This window comes from Crassostrea angulata, chromosome 2 (genome assembly GCF_025612915.1).
Source record: "Crassostrea angulata isolate pt1a10 chromosome 2, ASM2561291v2, whole genome shotgun sequence".
Taxonomy (NCBI): domain Eukaryota; kingdom Metazoa; phylum Mollusca; class Bivalvia; order Ostreida; family Ostreidae; genus Magallana; species Magallana angulata.
In genome coordinates, this window is record NC_069112.1 from 39,296,167 (window position 1) to 39,314,082 (window position 17,916).

The 17,916-nt window shown below is 31.3% G+C and overlaps 1 protein-coding gene across 1 annotated transcript in view; it reads right to left on the reverse strand.

Moving 5' to 3' along the window:
* LOC128174316 (uncharacterized) overlaps positions 1–17,916 on the reverse strand; it is a 147,842-nt gene that overhangs the window by 15,484 nt on the left and 114,442 nt on the right. Inside the window, exons 12-21 of the mRNA XM_052839891.1 lie at positions 17,140–17,277; positions 16,981–16,986; positions 15,051–15,188; positions 13,467–13,604; positions 12,603–12,740; positions 8,201–8,211; positions 6,368–6,503; positions 5,786–5,923; positions 1,439–1,579; positions 176–282 (exon numbers count right to left, since the gene is read on the reverse strand). Coding sequence (XP_052695851.1) covers positions 176–282; positions 1,439–1,579; positions 5,786–5,923; positions 6,368–6,503; positions 8,201–8,211; positions 12,603–12,740; positions 13,467–13,604; positions 15,051–15,188; positions 16,981–16,986; positions 17,140–17,277 — 1,091 coding nt within the window. The remainder of the gene's footprint in view (positions 1–175; positions 283–1,438; positions 1,580–5,785; positions 5,924–6,367; positions 6,504–8,200; positions 8,212–12,602; positions 12,741–13,466; positions 13,605–15,050; positions 15,189–16,980; positions 16,987–17,139; positions 17,278–17,916) is intronic.

Consider the following 17,916-nt stretch of genomic DNA (forward strand, 5'->3'; position numbering starts at 1 on the left):
ATATCAGGAAAAAAAGAATAAGCAGCTAGATTGTATTTTGGTATCTCATTAATGAATATTAATGGATCGTTTTTCAGAAGACAATGTGTACTTTTTTTCTCACAGAAAAGACCAAGAAAAAACATTTCATTGATTTAATGAGTTACTTTTACATACTTAGTTGGTATCCATATACCTGAATGTAAACGTTACATTTTCCAGTCACATGGTGGCAAGAAGAGTTGACACAATTTGATTCACAATTCTCTGAGCAGTTAATACCGTACAATGTTTCATCACAAACTGTAATACGCAATGCATTATTGATTTAAATAGCACATGTCATGCTCACGAAAAGATTTTATTAGACATTATTATACTTTCATGTTAAATACTGAAATCTGATTGGTTTCGACGCAGTTGATAACCCGTTCCATTACTATCAACGTTAGCAACACACTTAGCAACGGGTAACACAACGAATTGTTGCATGCGCGTAAATTATGAGCGTACGGTTCTCTGTAGAATTCAAGTCATTTCTATATAAAAGCAATATAAAAATTCTCTAAAATTAAGACATTCAGTATAATAAAATAAATAGTGCCTGTTTGGGAGTTTGTTGTTGAAATTGATACCCCAAGGAAACCATTGTCAACCGACGCGAAGCGGAGGTTGACAATGGTTTCCTTTGGGTGTCAATGTCAACTGTTACCCTTCCAAACAAGCACTATTTATATACTACCAGCTATTCCTTGATAATTTTGGCACCAATTGTTTTTATAATGTACTTTGATTTCTATATTTGATTCAAAAACTACACTGTATTTTAAATCCAATTTAAAAATTGATACGTTAGATCTATTGCCGCTTCTCAAAGCATGTGTGAGAAGAGAAAGCGTTGCGTTCTAAAACATCAAATTTCAATGATATTTAAAATATCTCATTACCGTTTATTAGAAAAAGATTAATGAAGCTAAATCATTATCCGAGGAGGCGTTTAGGAGTGTGCTTATATTTAGTTTTGGTATTGTTAAGCGGATGAGAGTCATTAGCTCCTTAAAGGTTGGAAAAAGAACACCAGCTCATTCAAGTTAACTCTAAGCATAACCCGATTGAAGCTTGGTGAACTGAGACAATAGAGATAATGTGCCTTGTCTTAGGGCACACTAAACAGCATCAAATGATCTCAGAGGGGCTCGGATCGGCCACCTTTGAGTAACTGGCCTAACATCTAGGGCCATTTAACCATGTGGTCCACAAACAATAAAAAAAGATCGATATTTTAGTGTTATTATAGAATACAAAACTAACTAAGGGTGTAATGCTTAATGGTTTGTTAAACGAATTCATGCTTTAGTACAACATGTTTAAGGTTCATGTATTAATATAACGGTATTTTATTAGCGTTGCATTGTAGCTCAACGATTCTATCATCTTAGACAACAACATTTACACTTACTTTCATTGCACGTAACGCCTTTCCATCCTGGTTTACATCCATCGTCACATCGTCCAGTAAATTTGTCACAGCTACCGGTTTCATTGCAATAAATACTACATTGGTTACTGCAATCTTTACCATAGGAACCATTGACACACTCTACAATAGTATTTTAAATCATGTTTTTACAATTAGCTTATAATTTTGAATGAATGTTGCGGGTAAGTTGCGGCAACTCTGAGTTTAATGACCGTTGCAATTATAATTTATTTATCTCTTTTTTATGAAAACAGTGCTGAATATTATTATCAAATGAATGGGTTAAGCAATATAGTTATTTTTTTTTTTACTTCAGAATCGAGTCGATCATTAAAGCTGCCGTACCATGGTTTCACCTGACTGTTAAAAATAGATTTTTTTTTAAATTTACATTTCTCTTTTCTTATTATTTTTATTTCTTTTTTAATTGCAATATTTGAAAAAAAATGTGTGGATATTACATATACGATTTGTAGAATGCATACATGTATAATGAATTATATTGCTGTCCATAACTTCTAGTCGTCACAGAAAAGAAAGAAAAAGTTCAGATTGGGATGTCATGGCTCATTTAATAAATTTTCAAATTTTTATATTTCTAACAAATGAATTACATGGCTGTAGATACTAGCGTAATGAAAAAAAAAAGAAGAGTATATCTTTTTTAACAATTTCTTCAATTCATTAAAACATTTTAGATGAAGTTAAATGACCTTTATCGTTATCGACAAGCTCATCGGTAATGCCCGTACATTGGAAGTATATGTCAATGTTTATCAGTGAAAAATCAAAATAGTAGAACATTTCTGGTGCTGTAGTAAATGCAATCCTTAAAAATGAAATATGTTTACCTTTCGTTGAGATATGTCAGATATCTAATTGAGATTTTTTTTTTAATTTTGTCTGACTGAGCATTGATAACTAGTATATGTTTAAGCAACCAGATGTAGATGTGCAGATTTAGTTTTTAAAATCTGTCTCTCACTACTGGTAGTCCCATGAAGTAAAGAGGAATGTATCTTTTACTTTGATAATCCTCAATAGAATTTTCCAAGTAGTTTTTAGAAATACAACACGACATTTAAATGTTAACAGCAACAATATAATTGTCCTTTATTGAAATACAAACATTATCTTCTAAACAGGTAAGTTTGTTTTGTAATGTTCTCTAAGGTATGCCTCCTATTTACAGCATATTCTCTTTTCTATAGAAAATAAGATTCCCCAATTTGCATCATAAAAACATTGCAACATGATTTAAATTGAGATGAAAAATGGCATTAACAAACCGTCAACCATCTGAAAATCCATAAAAAACATACAAATTCAAAATCAGAGCAAAAAGATCCGTTCTTGCTGTTACTAATTTACTCTCTCCGTGATCAGCAATTTGTTTCCGTTAATATTTGATTTCATAGGTTAGGGGATGTAAATATAAGCATTAAATGGTTTATTTTTGCTCACCTGACGAGTATTATATATGTATTGACATGACGACGTCAAATATAAATCATCCAATGCTATCAAAAATGTATTTGTTAGTGGTATGAGACACACTTACCTTGATTACAAAAGTATCCTCTCCATCTACGTTGACAGCCTCCATGACAATGTCCACTTAACCGATCACAATTTCCAGACGCATTGCAGTTTGCGCTACATAGGTTACAGTTGATACCATAGTATCCAAGTTGACACTCTAGAATGCATGATAAATTGAAGAAAACATTAGATATTATTTAACAAATGAAATTGTTCTTACACTCTAAACAAAAGTATATTTTCAGAATGAATATTATCCGCTATACATTTTCAAATGTAAACAAATTTTATTTCATATCTATACTACTATATTAAATTTTAGGGCTTTAATACCGATAAATCGGAAAAGTGCTGCCTTTTGTTTTATATATTCTAAACATCATTGATACTATAAGATTACTAATTCATTTTTGGTTTTTTTTCTCAATTAAGCTTTGCTAACCAATGAAAATTCCTCAAAAAATTTGTTGTTCGTTTTTATCAAAAAATGTTAAAATATATCCGAAAGTTCTTAATCGTTGTGTGGTGTATCATGAAAATTAAAATTGAAATTATAATGACCTTTTAAACAAAGTTTTTGAAACGTTTTCTCCCAGATATTTAAGAACTGTTGTAAAACACTTTCATGACATTATTCAATTTTTACATTGTCTGGTTATTCTTTTGCATTTTGTATGCACGGATAATTACTAACCATTACACGTGTCTCCTGCCCATCCTGACACACATCCGCCATTACATTTTCCTGTTACACGGTGACAGTTGTAGGGAACCGAGCAATGCTTGCTACATTGGTTAACACAATTGTAACCGTAGTACCCTGGGGAGCATACTAGAATGGATAATTAATGTATGCAAACAATTGAAATCAAATAATGAGTTTTATTCAGTGAACTTTCCAATATTATTGTGAATATAGAACATGTGCATATCAATCCCAAAGTTAAAAAAATATATATAATACACATTTTGGTACTGCATGTCAAAATTATGCGAGAAAATCGGATTCCATACGTTATGAATAAGGGCATTTGAAAAAGCACATACCTTAAAAGAAAAACAAAACAACATATTGTTTTGTATTATTGAGTAAATAAATAAAACTCTCTTTTATTTTGAAAATGTAATAAGAAATCATGATTTATTTTTGTATGTGATTTTAACGGATAAATTGATTTAAATGATGATCACACATTGTACCTTAATATAATTTTCTTTGTAGACTTTGATTTTATTATGACGTACTCAGAAATTATCATATTGATTCAATGAGGTTTGCACCTGAAATACAAGTTGCGCCAATCACACAAAAAGTTTTCATGTAAAGTTTTGGACTTCAATTGTTAATTTATGTTATTGGTGACCCATGCCACATGTAACCTTTTTGGGGAGCCGAAAACTGAAACGGTAATTTTCTTGAAAATGTATCTACAATTTGAATTAGATTAATGATTTCCTGCTTGATTTCAAACATGCAAACAATCAAAGCATAAGAAAAGAAAACAAAAATAAAACATTAAAAAAAGGTCAGTGTGTAATACACTTAAACAGAAAATGTACATAGCACAAGAAAAGAAACCACATAATTTAAGACAATTTATCGTAGGTCACGATTTTTAATTGTGCAATCGAATGTCACAAATTATAAAAATTGAAATGCCTTAAAGTATTGATGCCTATCAATTATTCGTGTCAAGATTGTCAAAACATAATACCATTTCCAGTTTTATTTATTAAAGAAGAATCAAATACAAATCAAGTTCAATAAACTAGAGCCAAGCTCGTTGCACAGCAACATGAATGTCCTCCGTTGCAGAGGCAAAAGAAGATTGTAAACTTGATCATAGTTAAGATGTAATATAGTAGAGCTAAAAAAAGAAGGGATAAATGACATGAATCATTCCTTCATAGAAAAAGACAAATATTTCATATCACTCACGGACAAAAAAAAAATGATTTCTCCTTTTAATGCATTTGACGCTTAGCAATACGTTATAAAGATCTTCGACTTTTCAATCAATAATTTATCAACGGTGTAACATTGAAGAGCACGTTGCGTAGCCGTTTGCGAAAAAAACATATCGTGTAAGTTCACAACACACAATTTTCTTTTTTCCCCGGAATCTAGAACCATACTGTACAAAAGAGACAACATAAAATTCGAACAAAGAAGTATATGTTTCACGTGTGTCATTGATCTTGACTTTTTAAGTAAAGAAAAAGTTAAAGATCATACATTAACTACACATACTATCTGTATGAAGCATGATCTATGTTTTTAAAATATTGAAATATCTTTAAAATATGTTTTTTTGAAACAACCCGAAGATATCCCAATGCATAAACTATCTGTAAATTTGGTCTGAAATGTTAAGAAGAAAGCTAAAATTAGAAATGAAACTGAGTTATGAAAAATGTTCATTTTCTTCTTAAAACACCCTCCGCTGAAAAATATATTCTCTTTCTAAACTCTGTTAAAATGGAATTTTCCTTAACTATTTTATTCAATTTAGTTTATTTGGCATTGTGAAAAGATAATTTACAAGTAGAACTCACATATGACGCAAAATTTTGAGACTAGAGGTTACCCAAAATGGCTATCCAAAATCAGATGAACGAACCTCTGCAAAAGTTTGGTGGTGCATTATTTTAAATCCTTCGGCAAAATGCTTGCATTGTTGCATCCTGTATATTTTAGAATCGTTTGAAACGTCCAAAACATATTTATATATTTACATTATCAGGTAAATCTTTAGCATTTTGTATGCACGGATAATTACTTACCATTACACGTGTCTCCTGCCCATCCTGACACACATCCGCCATAACATATCCCTGTTACACGGTCACAGTTGAAGGACATCGAGCAGTGCTCACTACATTGGTTAACACAATTGTAACCGTAGTACCCTGAGGAGCATTCTAGAATAAGTAATAAACTAATGTATGCAAACAATTGAAGATAATAATGTTCTCTAAGGTATGCCTCCTATTTACAGCATATTCTCTTTTCTATTGAAAAGAAGATTTCCCAATTTGCAACATAAAAACAATGCAACATGATTTAAATTGAGATGAAAAATGGCATTAACAAACCGTCAACCATCTGAAAAATCCATAAAAAATACAAATTCAAATCAGAGCAAAAAGATCCGTTCTTGCTGTTACTAATTTACTCTCTCCGTGATCAGCAATTTGTTTACGTTAATATTTGATTTCATAGGTTAGGGAATGTAAATATAAGCATTAAATGGTTTATTTTTGCTCACGTGATGAGTATTATATATGTATTGACATGACGACGTCAAATATAAATCATCCAATGCTATCAAAAATGTATTTGTTAGTGGTATGAGACACACTTACCTTGATTACAAAAGTATCCTCTCCATCCACGTTGACAGCCTCCATGACAATGTCCGCTTAACCGATCACAACTTCCAGACACATTGCAGTTTGCGCTACATCGGTTACAGTTGATACCATAGTATCCAAGTTGACACTCTAGAATGCATGACAAATTGAAGAAAACATAAAATATTTTTTAACAAATGAAATAGTTCTTACACTCTAAACAAAAGTATATTTTCAGAATGAATATTATCCGCTATACATTTTCAAATGTAAGCAAATCTTATTTTATATCTATACTACTTTTATATATTCTAAACATCATTGATACTTTAAGATTACCAATTTGTTTTTATTTTTTCTCAATTCAGCTTTGCTAACTAATAACCAACAAAAACTCAAAAAATTCCGGAAATCATCTGAAATATTTGGATTTCACTATCTTGCACATGCGCATTTTATTCACGCTAAATCATGGAAGGCTCTTTATTTTATGTTTCCACAATATCACATTTGCATTGATAAACTCAGAGACGATAAAACAAATGCGTGTAAATTTTCATTGGATTTTTTTTTTTTGAATTATCAAAGAAAATATGGTAGATAACTCTGACACAGTGCATTTACTATACAAAAAATCCCGAGAGATTGTCAACAGGTGTGTAAAATTGTTGTTGAAAAAATATTTAATTCTGCAATTATAGAAATAAATATTTCGAAGAAAGGTATTTACAGCTTTAAAATGATTTGTTATGAACAATTTGACTGTTATTTCCAATGCTTCTCTATTAATTTTCTCAAATATCGTTTTGGGGGCGATTCTGCAAATTTCTGCTACATTACATGTATATGGAAGACATTTTAACTAAAGGCCTTTCCCCAGACACAATTACAATATTCCAGCTCAGAAGAGTGTAGTAAAATTAATAGCAATATTGTAGGCTTAAAACTTGGTTTTGCAAGTATCAACAATATACAGTGTGTCGATATATCTATTTCGTAAATGTCCAATATCACATGCTATCTGGCTATGTCTACCCGTGCACGCACGGGTCAAAATCTAGTAAAGGTTATGCATATAGGTGCATTACATCTACATTAGTTTTTAGATCTTCCTACAAATAACATATTATGATATCATAAACTAAAGATATGTTAAGCTATGTACGCAAAAACATGAAGAGAATTAATTTACCTGTTCAATAATGTTAAATAAGGTTCCTGGCACCGCATGCCAGTGTTATATGGGATAATCAGATTTCACACGTTGTGAATGAGAGCACATACGAGGGTTGTTTGAAAATTTCGCGGACAATTTCGATTGTGATAGGACAATTCGCATGTTACCAGCGAAACTTTTTTATATTTAATCTTGACGTATTTTCTAAGAAATAAGTAAATATTTGTTTATTTTAAATGCACCTTAGAAATTTTACAGATTAAATATTTTGATAAGATATGCTTCACAGAGCATGTCAGTTTTTAATTGATTTATATTTTGTACGCATTTTTCCCATTTAAGAAAATGCACAGTTTAAGCGCATAAAAACAAGCATTCTGAGAATATTGCATAAGCAATACACGTCCCCTACCGGTTTGTTGAAATTTGCGAAAACAATGCACTGTTATGCAGAATATCATTTCTTACCGTCTTCTGTACCCCGAATCGACAGACGAACCCGATAACGAACCCGATTGTAATAATACATTAAACCCTGTCGATTAAATTTACAATACATATATTACTTTGTATGATATCCTAGGATATGAAATATTCTTGCAATTTTCCTCGTTTAACGATGTAAAGGCTCGCAATCAATATAAAGTGAGACTACTCGAAATGTCAACTACAACTTTTTCTAGGTCACGGAAAATTTGGATTTCGTTTTTTGACCTTTGTAACCGAATTAGCATTTTTCACATAATTTCAATGATATTAATGTCTGAACAGTATGTAAGCCAAAGTATGTGTTGATGCTGTCAGTCTGCTCTGTTTAGTTGGGCCTAGAAGTCTGGTTATCTTTTTCAAATAAACTATTGGCGATTTGTGAAGTGACGAACAATTACAGATGAGAGGTAGTCTACTTACAGTTTTTTTCATCACATTTCACTTTGGTCCTGCTCTAAATCAAGCTGTTTGGTTTTTGAAAGCATGTTTTTGGTTGGTTCTGGGGACTTTTAAATGGGATTCAGTCATCTCGTGGTTACCTAATCTTACAACTTTCAGATCGAGTTATGATTTTACCATTATTCCGGTCTTCCGTATTTTTAAACTTTACATAACAGTTTCGGCTGTTTATTCCGTTGTTCCTTCCAGTTTTATTTATGTATAAATCCCAAATCTGAAATCTGTATTATGACTTGTTTCTGTCTTCCCATACGTTTCTTGTCGTTCGTCGCCATGTTGTTGTGCAGACAATAAATGTTTACAAAAGGGGAATAACTCCAAAAATAAATTCGGCAAAAGAAGAAAAAAAGTCGGAAAATCATAGGGCACATGTTTTAAATCTGGCCATCAAAGGAAAATATGCTTTATTTCCTTTTAAAATGTGCCTTTCAGACAAAAAAAATGTTATAGCGGCCATTTTGGAAACATACTTATGGCCAACTACTGTACTTTCCTCGTTTATTTGATACACACCGAACCCGATAACGAACCCGAACATTAAAAAAATTGGAATATAAAAAAAAATGTCAACCAGACGCTACAAAAGTGTAAACTTGATCTGTAGTTTGACATTTTGAAGCTGTTCAGCAAATTTCATATTATTCCTCAACGCATAAAGAAAAAAGGTGTGGAAAGCTGAAGTGGGACAGACAGACGGACGGACGGACAGACGGACTGACGGTCGCAGAGGAAAGCTATAGTCTCCTCCGGTGAAAACCGGTAGGGGACCAATAAACGATATGTCATATGAGATCACAATAAGTTATGAAGGTCATTTTGTGAAATTTATATTGACGTAATTGGACACCGTGGACCAGCGGGCCGTCAGTAAATTTTGTGAACACGCAGGGAAATCTCCGATGAAGACCAAAAAGATCTTGCTATTTTGATAGGACAAAGGTTTACAATTGGAACCACAATTAAATTGAAGGTTATCCCAATGCATAAACTATCTGTAAATTTGGTCTGCACTGTTAAAAAAAAAGCTAAAATTACGGTACTCTGAAACAACTGAGTTATGAAAAATGTTCATTTTCTTCTTAAAACACCCTCCGCTGAAAAAATATATTCCCTTTCTAAACTCTGCTAAAATGGAATTTTCCTTAACTATTTTATTCACTTTAGTTTACTTGGCATTGTGAAAAGATAATTTACAAGTAGAACTCATATATGACGCAAAATTTTGAGACTAGAGGTTACCCAAAATGGCTATCCAAAATCAGAAAAAAGAACCTCTGCAAGAGTTTGGTGATGCATTACTTTAAACCCTTCGGCAAAATGCTTGCATTGTTGTATCCTGTATATTTTAAAATCGTATGAAACGTCTGAAACATATTTATATGTTTACATTATCAGGTAAATCTTTTGCATTTTGTATGCACGGATAATTACTTACCATTACACTTGTCTCCTGCCCATCTTGACACACATCCGCCATAACATTTCCCTGTTTCACCGTCACAGTTGTAAGGAACCGAGCAATGCTCGCTACATTGGTTATCACAATTGTAACCGTAGTACCCTGGGGAGCATACTAGAATGAATAATTAACGTATGCAAACAATTGAAATCAAATTATGAGTTTTATTCATTGAACTTTTCAATATCATTGTGAATATAGACATGTGCATATAAATCTCAAAAAAAAAATACAGACTACAAATTTTGGTACTGCATGTCAAAATTTTGCGAGAAAATTGGATTCCACGCGTTATGAATAAGAGCATTGGATAAAGCCTATGCCTTAAAAGAAAAACAAAACAACATTGTTTTGTATTATTGAGTAAATGAATAAAACTCTGTTTTATTCAGAAAATGTAATAAAAATCATTATTTATTTTTGTATGTGATTTTAACGGATAAATTGATTTAAATGATGATCAATTATTGTACCTTAATGAATTTGTCTTTGAAGACTTTGATTTTATTATGACGTACTCAAATATTATCATATTGATTCTATGAGGTTTGCACCTGAATACAAGTGGTGCCAATCACAAAAAAACAGTTTTCATGTAAAGTTTTGGACTTTAATTGTTAATTTATGTTATTGGTGACCCAAGCCACATGTAACCTTTTTCTGGAGCCGAAAACTGAAACGGTACTTTTCTTGAAAATGTATCTACAATTTGAATTAGATATATAATTTCCTGCTTCATTTCAAACATGCAAACAATCAAAGCATAAGGGAAAAAAAAGGTCATTGTGTAATACACTTGAATAGAAAATTTATATAACATAAGAAAAGAAAGCACATAATTTAAGACAATTTACCGTCGGTCACGATTTTTAATTGTGCAATCGAATGTCACAAATTATAAAAATTGAAATGCCTTAAAGTTTTGGTGCCTATCAATTATTCGTGTCAAGATTGTCAAAACATAATACCATTTTCAGTTTTGTTTATTGAAGAGGAATCAAATACAAATCAAGTTCAATAAACTAGAGCCAAGCTTGTTGCACAGCAACAGGAATGTCCTCCGTTGCAGAGGCAAAAGAAGACTGTAAACTTGATCATAGTTAAGATGTAATATACTAGAGCTCAAAAAAAAGAATTGATAAATAACATGAATCATTCCTTCATAGAAAAAGACAAATATTTCATATCACTCACGGACAAAAAAAATGGTTTCTCCTTTTAATGCATTTGACGCTTAGCAATACGCCATTAAGATCTTGGACTTTTCAATCGATAATTTATCAATGGTGTAACATTGAAAAGCACGTTGCGTAACCGTTTGCGAAAAAAATATATCGTGTAAGTTCACAACACACATTTTCTTTTTTTTTGTGAAACTAGAATCATACTGTACACAAGAGACAACATAAAATTCGAACAAAGAAGTATATGTTTCACGTGTGTCTTTGATCTTGACTTTTTAAGTAAAGAAAAAGTTAAAGATCATACATTAACTACAAATACTATCTGTATGAAGCATGATCTATGTTTTTAAAATATTGAATTTTTTTTTTTTTAAATATGTTTTTTGAAACAATCCAAAGATATCCCAATGCATAAACTTTCTGTAAATTTGGTCTGCACTGTAAAAAAAAAAGCTAAAATTACGGTACTCTGAAACAACTGAGTTATGAAAAATGTTCATTTTCTTCTTAAAACACCCTCCGCTGAAAAAACATATTCTCTTTCTAAACTCTGTTAAAATGAAATTGTCCTTAAAGGTGCTTGGTCCGATTTTATATCAAATTTTATGCACGCTTTTAAACGATGGCTAAGCTTAGTATATGTATAATAATAGACACTGCAGTAGTTTTACCCGTCAATTATGCCACATTTCAACGAAGAAAAATACGTACAAAATTCGCTAACAAAACAAACGACATTAAAAGGTACCGCGTTATTTCGCCTCATGTTGAATTTCACCCCTGACGACGGGATGGGTATGGTTGTATTACGACTTTGACATCGCTTTGAATAAATGTCGAAATGATCAGACAAATTACAAATAAACATGTGTACGTTTTGTTCGCTAATATTTCCAAAGTCTGCTTTCTTTACAATCGATGCATAGCATGCGGGTTGAATAACCCCAATCATTCGGGGGACGAAACCCAGCGGTTTCCTTTTCTAAACATTCCCGTGATGCATTTTGGTTTGTTTTTTTGTTTGCCCAAAGACAAATTATTTTTATTTACTTTGAATATTTCTAACTTTGAAAGGATACTGATTCTGCTGGTGTAAATTGGAGAAAGTCCATAACTTTCTAAGATAAATGATGTGTATGAAAAAAAAATTGATACTGCAATTACAAAAAAATCGGACCAAGCAGCTTTAACTATTTTATTCAATTTAGTTTATTTGGCATTGTGAAAAGATAATTTACAAGTAGAACTCATATATGACGCAAACTTTTGAGACTAGAGGTTACCCAAAATGGCTATCCAAAATCAGAAAAAAGAACCTCTGCAAGAGTTTGGTGGTGCATTATTTTAAATCCTTCGGCAAAATGCTTGCATTGTTGTATCCTGTATATTTTAGAATCGTTTGAAACGTCCAAAACATATTTATATGTTTACATTATCAGGTAAATCTTTAGCATTTTGTATGCACGGATAATTACTTACCATTACACGTGTCTCCTGCCCATCCTGACACACATCCGCCATAACATATCCCTGTTACACGGTCACAGTTGAAGGACATCGAGCAATGCTCACTACATTGGTTAACACAATTGTAACCGTAGTACCCCGAGGAGCATTCTAGAATAAGTAATAAACTTATGTATGCAAACAATTGAAAGATGATAGAGTGGTATTTAGTGAACTTTCCAGTATCATTGTGAATATAGTATATGATTAAGCAACCAGATGTAGATGTGCAGATTTAGTTTTTAAAATCTGTCTCTCACTACTGGTAGTCCCCTGAAGTAAAGAAGAATGTATCTTTTACTTTGATTATCCTCAATAGAATTTTCCAAGTAGTTTTTAGAAATACAACACGACATTTAAATGTTAACAGCAAAAATATAATTGTCCTTTATTGAAATACAAACATTATCTTCTAAACAGGTAAGTTTGTTTTGTAATGTTCTCTAAGGTATGCCTCCTATTTACAGCATATTCTCTTTTCTATAGAAAATAAGATTCCCCAATTTGCATCATAAAAACAATGCAACATGATTTAAATTGAGATGAAAAATGACATTAACAAACCGTCAACCATCTGAAAATCCATAAAAAAAAAATACAAATTCAAATCAGAGCAAAAAGATCCGTTCTTGCTGTTACTTATTTACTTTCTCCGTGATCAGCAATTTGTTTACGTTAATATTTGATTTCATAGGTTAGGGAATGTAAATATAAGCATTAAATGGTTTATTTTTGCTCACCTGACGAGTATTATATATGTATTGACATGACGACGTCAAATATAAATCATCCAATGCTATCAAAAATGTATTTGTTAGTGGTATAAAACAGACTTACCTTGATTACAAAAGTATCCTCTCCATCCGCGTTGACAGCCTCCATGACAATGTCCACTTAACCGATCACAATTTCCAGACACATTGCAGTTTGCGCTACATCGGTTACAGTTGATACCATAGTATCCAAGTTGACACTCTAGAATGCATGACAAATTGAAGAAAACATAAAATATTATTTAACAAATGAAATAGTTCTTACACTCTAAACAAAAGTATATTTTCAGAATGAATATTATCCGCTATACATTTTCAAATGTAAACAAATCTTATTTAATATCTATACTACTATATTAAATCTTAGGTCTTTAATACAGATAAATCGGAAAAGTGCTGCCTTTTGTTTTATATATTCTAAACATCATTGATACTATAAGATTACTAATTTGTTTTTGTTTTTTTCTCAATTAAGCTTCGCTAGCTAATAACCAACGAAAATTCCTCAAAAAATTCCGGAAATCATCTGAAATATTTTGATTTTACAATTTTGCGCATGCGCATTTCATTCACGCTATATCACGGAAGGCTCTTTATTTTACTTTTTCCACAATATCACATTTGCATTAGATAAACTTAGAGACAATAAAACAATGCGTGTAAATTTAATTGAATTTGTTTTTTTGAAATTATCAAAGAAAATACGGGAGATAACTCTAACACAGTGCATATACTATACAAAAAATCGAGAGTTTCGATTGTCAACAGGTGTGTAAAATTGTTGTTAAAAAAATATTTAATTCTGTAATTATAGAATTAAACATTTCGAAGAAAGGTATTTACAGCTTCAAAATGATTTGTTATAAACAGTTTTACTGTTATTTTCAATGCTTCTTTATTAATTTTCTCCAAAATCGTTTTTGGGGCGATTCTGCAAATTTCTGCTACATTACATGTATATGGAAGACATTTTAACTAAAGGTCTTTCCCCACACACAGTTACATTATTCCAACTCAGCAGAGTGTAGTAAAATTATTAGCAATATTGTAGGCTGAAAGCTTGATTTTGCAAATATCAACAATATACAGTGTGTCGATATATCTATTTCGTAAATGTCCAATACCACATGCCATCTGGCTATGTCCACCCGTACACGCACGGGTCAAAATCTAGTAAAGGTTATGCAAATAGGTGCATTATATCTACATAAGTTTTAAGATCTTCAAACAAATAACATATTATGATTTCATAAACTTAAGATATGTTTTTTAAGTTTAGCTATGTACGCATAAACATAAAGAGAATTGTCTTACCTTTTTATAATTATTTCCGCAGTAAAACACGGTTTTTTTGTAAATATATGACCACATTTTGCCAAATTATTCAACTTGTTTTAAAACCAATATTAACATTATATAGTTAGTTCGTTTTTATCAAAAAATGTTAAAATATATCCGAAAGTTCTCAATCGTTTTATGGTGTATCATAAAAATTAAAATTGAAATTATAATTACCTTTTAAACAAAGTTTTTGAAACGTTTTCCCCCAGATATTTAAGAACTGTTGAAAAACACTTTCATGACATTATTCAATTTTTACATTGTCTGGTTATTCTTTTGCATTTTGTATACACGGATAATTACTTACCATTACACGTGTCTCCTGCCCATCCTGACACACATCCGCCATTACATTTCCCTGTTACACGGTGACAGTTGTAGGGAACCGAGCAACGCTTGCTACATTGGTTAACACAATTGTAACCGTAGTACCCTGGGGAGCATACTAAAATGGATAATTAACGTATGCAAACAATTGAAATCAAATAATGAGTTTTATTCAGTGAACTTTCCAATAGCATTGTGAATATAGAACATGTGCATATCAATCCCAAAGTAAAAAAAAAATATATAATACAAATTTTGGTACTGCATGTCAAAATTATGCGAGAAAATAGGATTCCACACGTTATGAATAAGAGCATTTGATAAAGCACATACCTTAAAAGAAAAACAAAACAACATATTGTTTTGTATTATTGAGTAAATAAATAAAACTCTCTTTTATTTTGAAAATGTAATAAGAAATCATGATTTATTTTTGTATGTGATGTTAACGGATAAATTGATTTAAATGATGATACCACATTGTACCTTAATATAATTTTCTTTGTAGACTTTATCATGACGTACTCAGAAATTATCATATTGATTCAATGAGGTTTGCACCTGAAATACAAGTTGCACCAATCACACAAAAACAGTTTTCATGTAAAGTTTTGGACTTTAATTGTTTATTTATTTTATTGGTGACCCATACCACATGTAACCATTTAGGGGAGCCGAAAACTGAAACGGTAATTTTCTTGAAAATGTATCTACAATTTGAATTAGATAAATGATTTCCTGCTTGATTTCAAATATGCAAACAATCAAAGCATAAGAAAAGAAAACAAAAATAAAACATTAAAAAAAGGTCAGTGTGTAATACACTTAAACAGAAAATGTACATAGCACAAGAAAAGAAAGCACATAATTTAAGACAATATACCGTCGGTCACGATTTTTAATTGTGCAATCGAATGTCACAAAATATAAAAATTGAAATGCCTTAAAGTTTTGGTGCATATCAATTATTCGTGTCAAGATTGTCAAAACATAATACCATTTCCAGTTTTATTTATTGAAGAGGAATCAAATACAAATCAAGTTCAATAAACTAGAGCCAAGCTCGTTGCACAGCAACATGAATGCCCTCCGTTGCAGAGGCAAAAGAAGACTGTAAACTCGATCATAGTTAAGATGTAATATACTAGAGCTCAAAAAAAGAATTGATAAATGACATGAATCATTCCTTCATAGAAAAAGACAAATATTTCATATCACTCACGGACAAAAAAAAAAATGATTTCACCTTTTAATGCATTTGACGCTTAGCGAACGGCATTAAAATCTTGGACTTTTCAATCGATAATTTATCAATAGTGTAAGATTGAAAAGCACGTTGCGTAACCGTTTGCGAATAAAAACATATCGTGTAGGTTCACAACACACAATTTTCTTTTTTCTTGTGAAACTACAACCATACTGTACAAAAGAGACAACATAAAATTCGAACAAAGAAGTATATGTTTCATGTGTGTCTTTGATCTTGACTTTTTAGGTAAAGAAAGAGTTTAAGATCATACATAAACTACAAATACTATCTGTATGAAGCATGATCTATGTTTTTAAAATATTGAAATATTTTTTTTTTAAATATGTTTTTTTGAAACAACCCAAAGATATCCCAATGCATAAACTATCTGTAAATTTGGTCTGCACTGTTAAAAAGAAAGCTAAAATTACGGTACTCTGAAACAACTGAGTTATGAAAAATGTTCATTTTCTTCTTAAAACACTTTCCGCCATGAAAATATATTCCTTTACTAAACTATGTTCAAATGGAATATTTCTTAACTATTTTATTCAATTTTTTTTTGGCATTGTTTAAAGACAATTTACAAGTAAAATTCATATATGACACAGAATTTTGAGACTAGAGGTGACCCAAAATGGCTATCCAAAATCAGAAGAACGAACCTCTGCAAGAGTTTGGTGGTGCAGTATTTCAAATCCTTCGGCAAAATTCTTGTATGCTATATATTTTAAAATCGTCTGTAACGGGCAGAACATTATTAAATGTTTAAATTGTCAGGTTAAATTGGTGTATTTTGTTTGAACGGATAATTACTAACCATTACACGTGTCTCCTGCCCATCCTGACACACATCCGCCATAACATCTTCCTGTTACACGGTCACAGTTGGAAGGAACCGAGCAACGCTCGCTACATTTGTTAACACAATTGTAACCGTAGTACCCCGGGGAGCATACTAGAATAAATAATAAACTAACATTTGCAAACAATTGAAATCAAATGATAGAGAGATATTAAGTGAACTGTTCAGTATCATTGTGAATATAAAACATGAACATATAAAGGCCAAGGTAAAAAAACACAATATAATAAAATTTTGGTACTGCATGTCAGAATTATGCAAGAAAAACATATTGCAAACGTTATGAATCAGAGCATTTGATAAAGCGCATACCTTAAAAAAAACCCCAACATTTTGTGTTTTGTATTATACCGGCGTTCAACCAGTTCTCGCCGAGTACCATTTCTCTCCAGTTCATTGTGACGTCATTTTATCAACACATAAAATTATATACGAAAAAAGACGCCACAATGTACTGGGGAGAAATGGTACTTGGCGAGAACTGGTCGCACGCCAGTAGAGTAAATAAATATTATCATATTATTATTATCATAATATTATTATTCATCATATTATTTCACTGTTTTTGGTTAAAGTAGCAGTAAATGCATCTCAGGATTAAAGACTGCATAGATAGCAACACAACAGTTTCCTATTCTCTTAGTTTCTTAGAAAACATCATATTTTTTAACAGTCAATAAAGTCCATTTTTATATATCTAATCCGTGTAAAAAGCTTTGAAAAATAATTGTT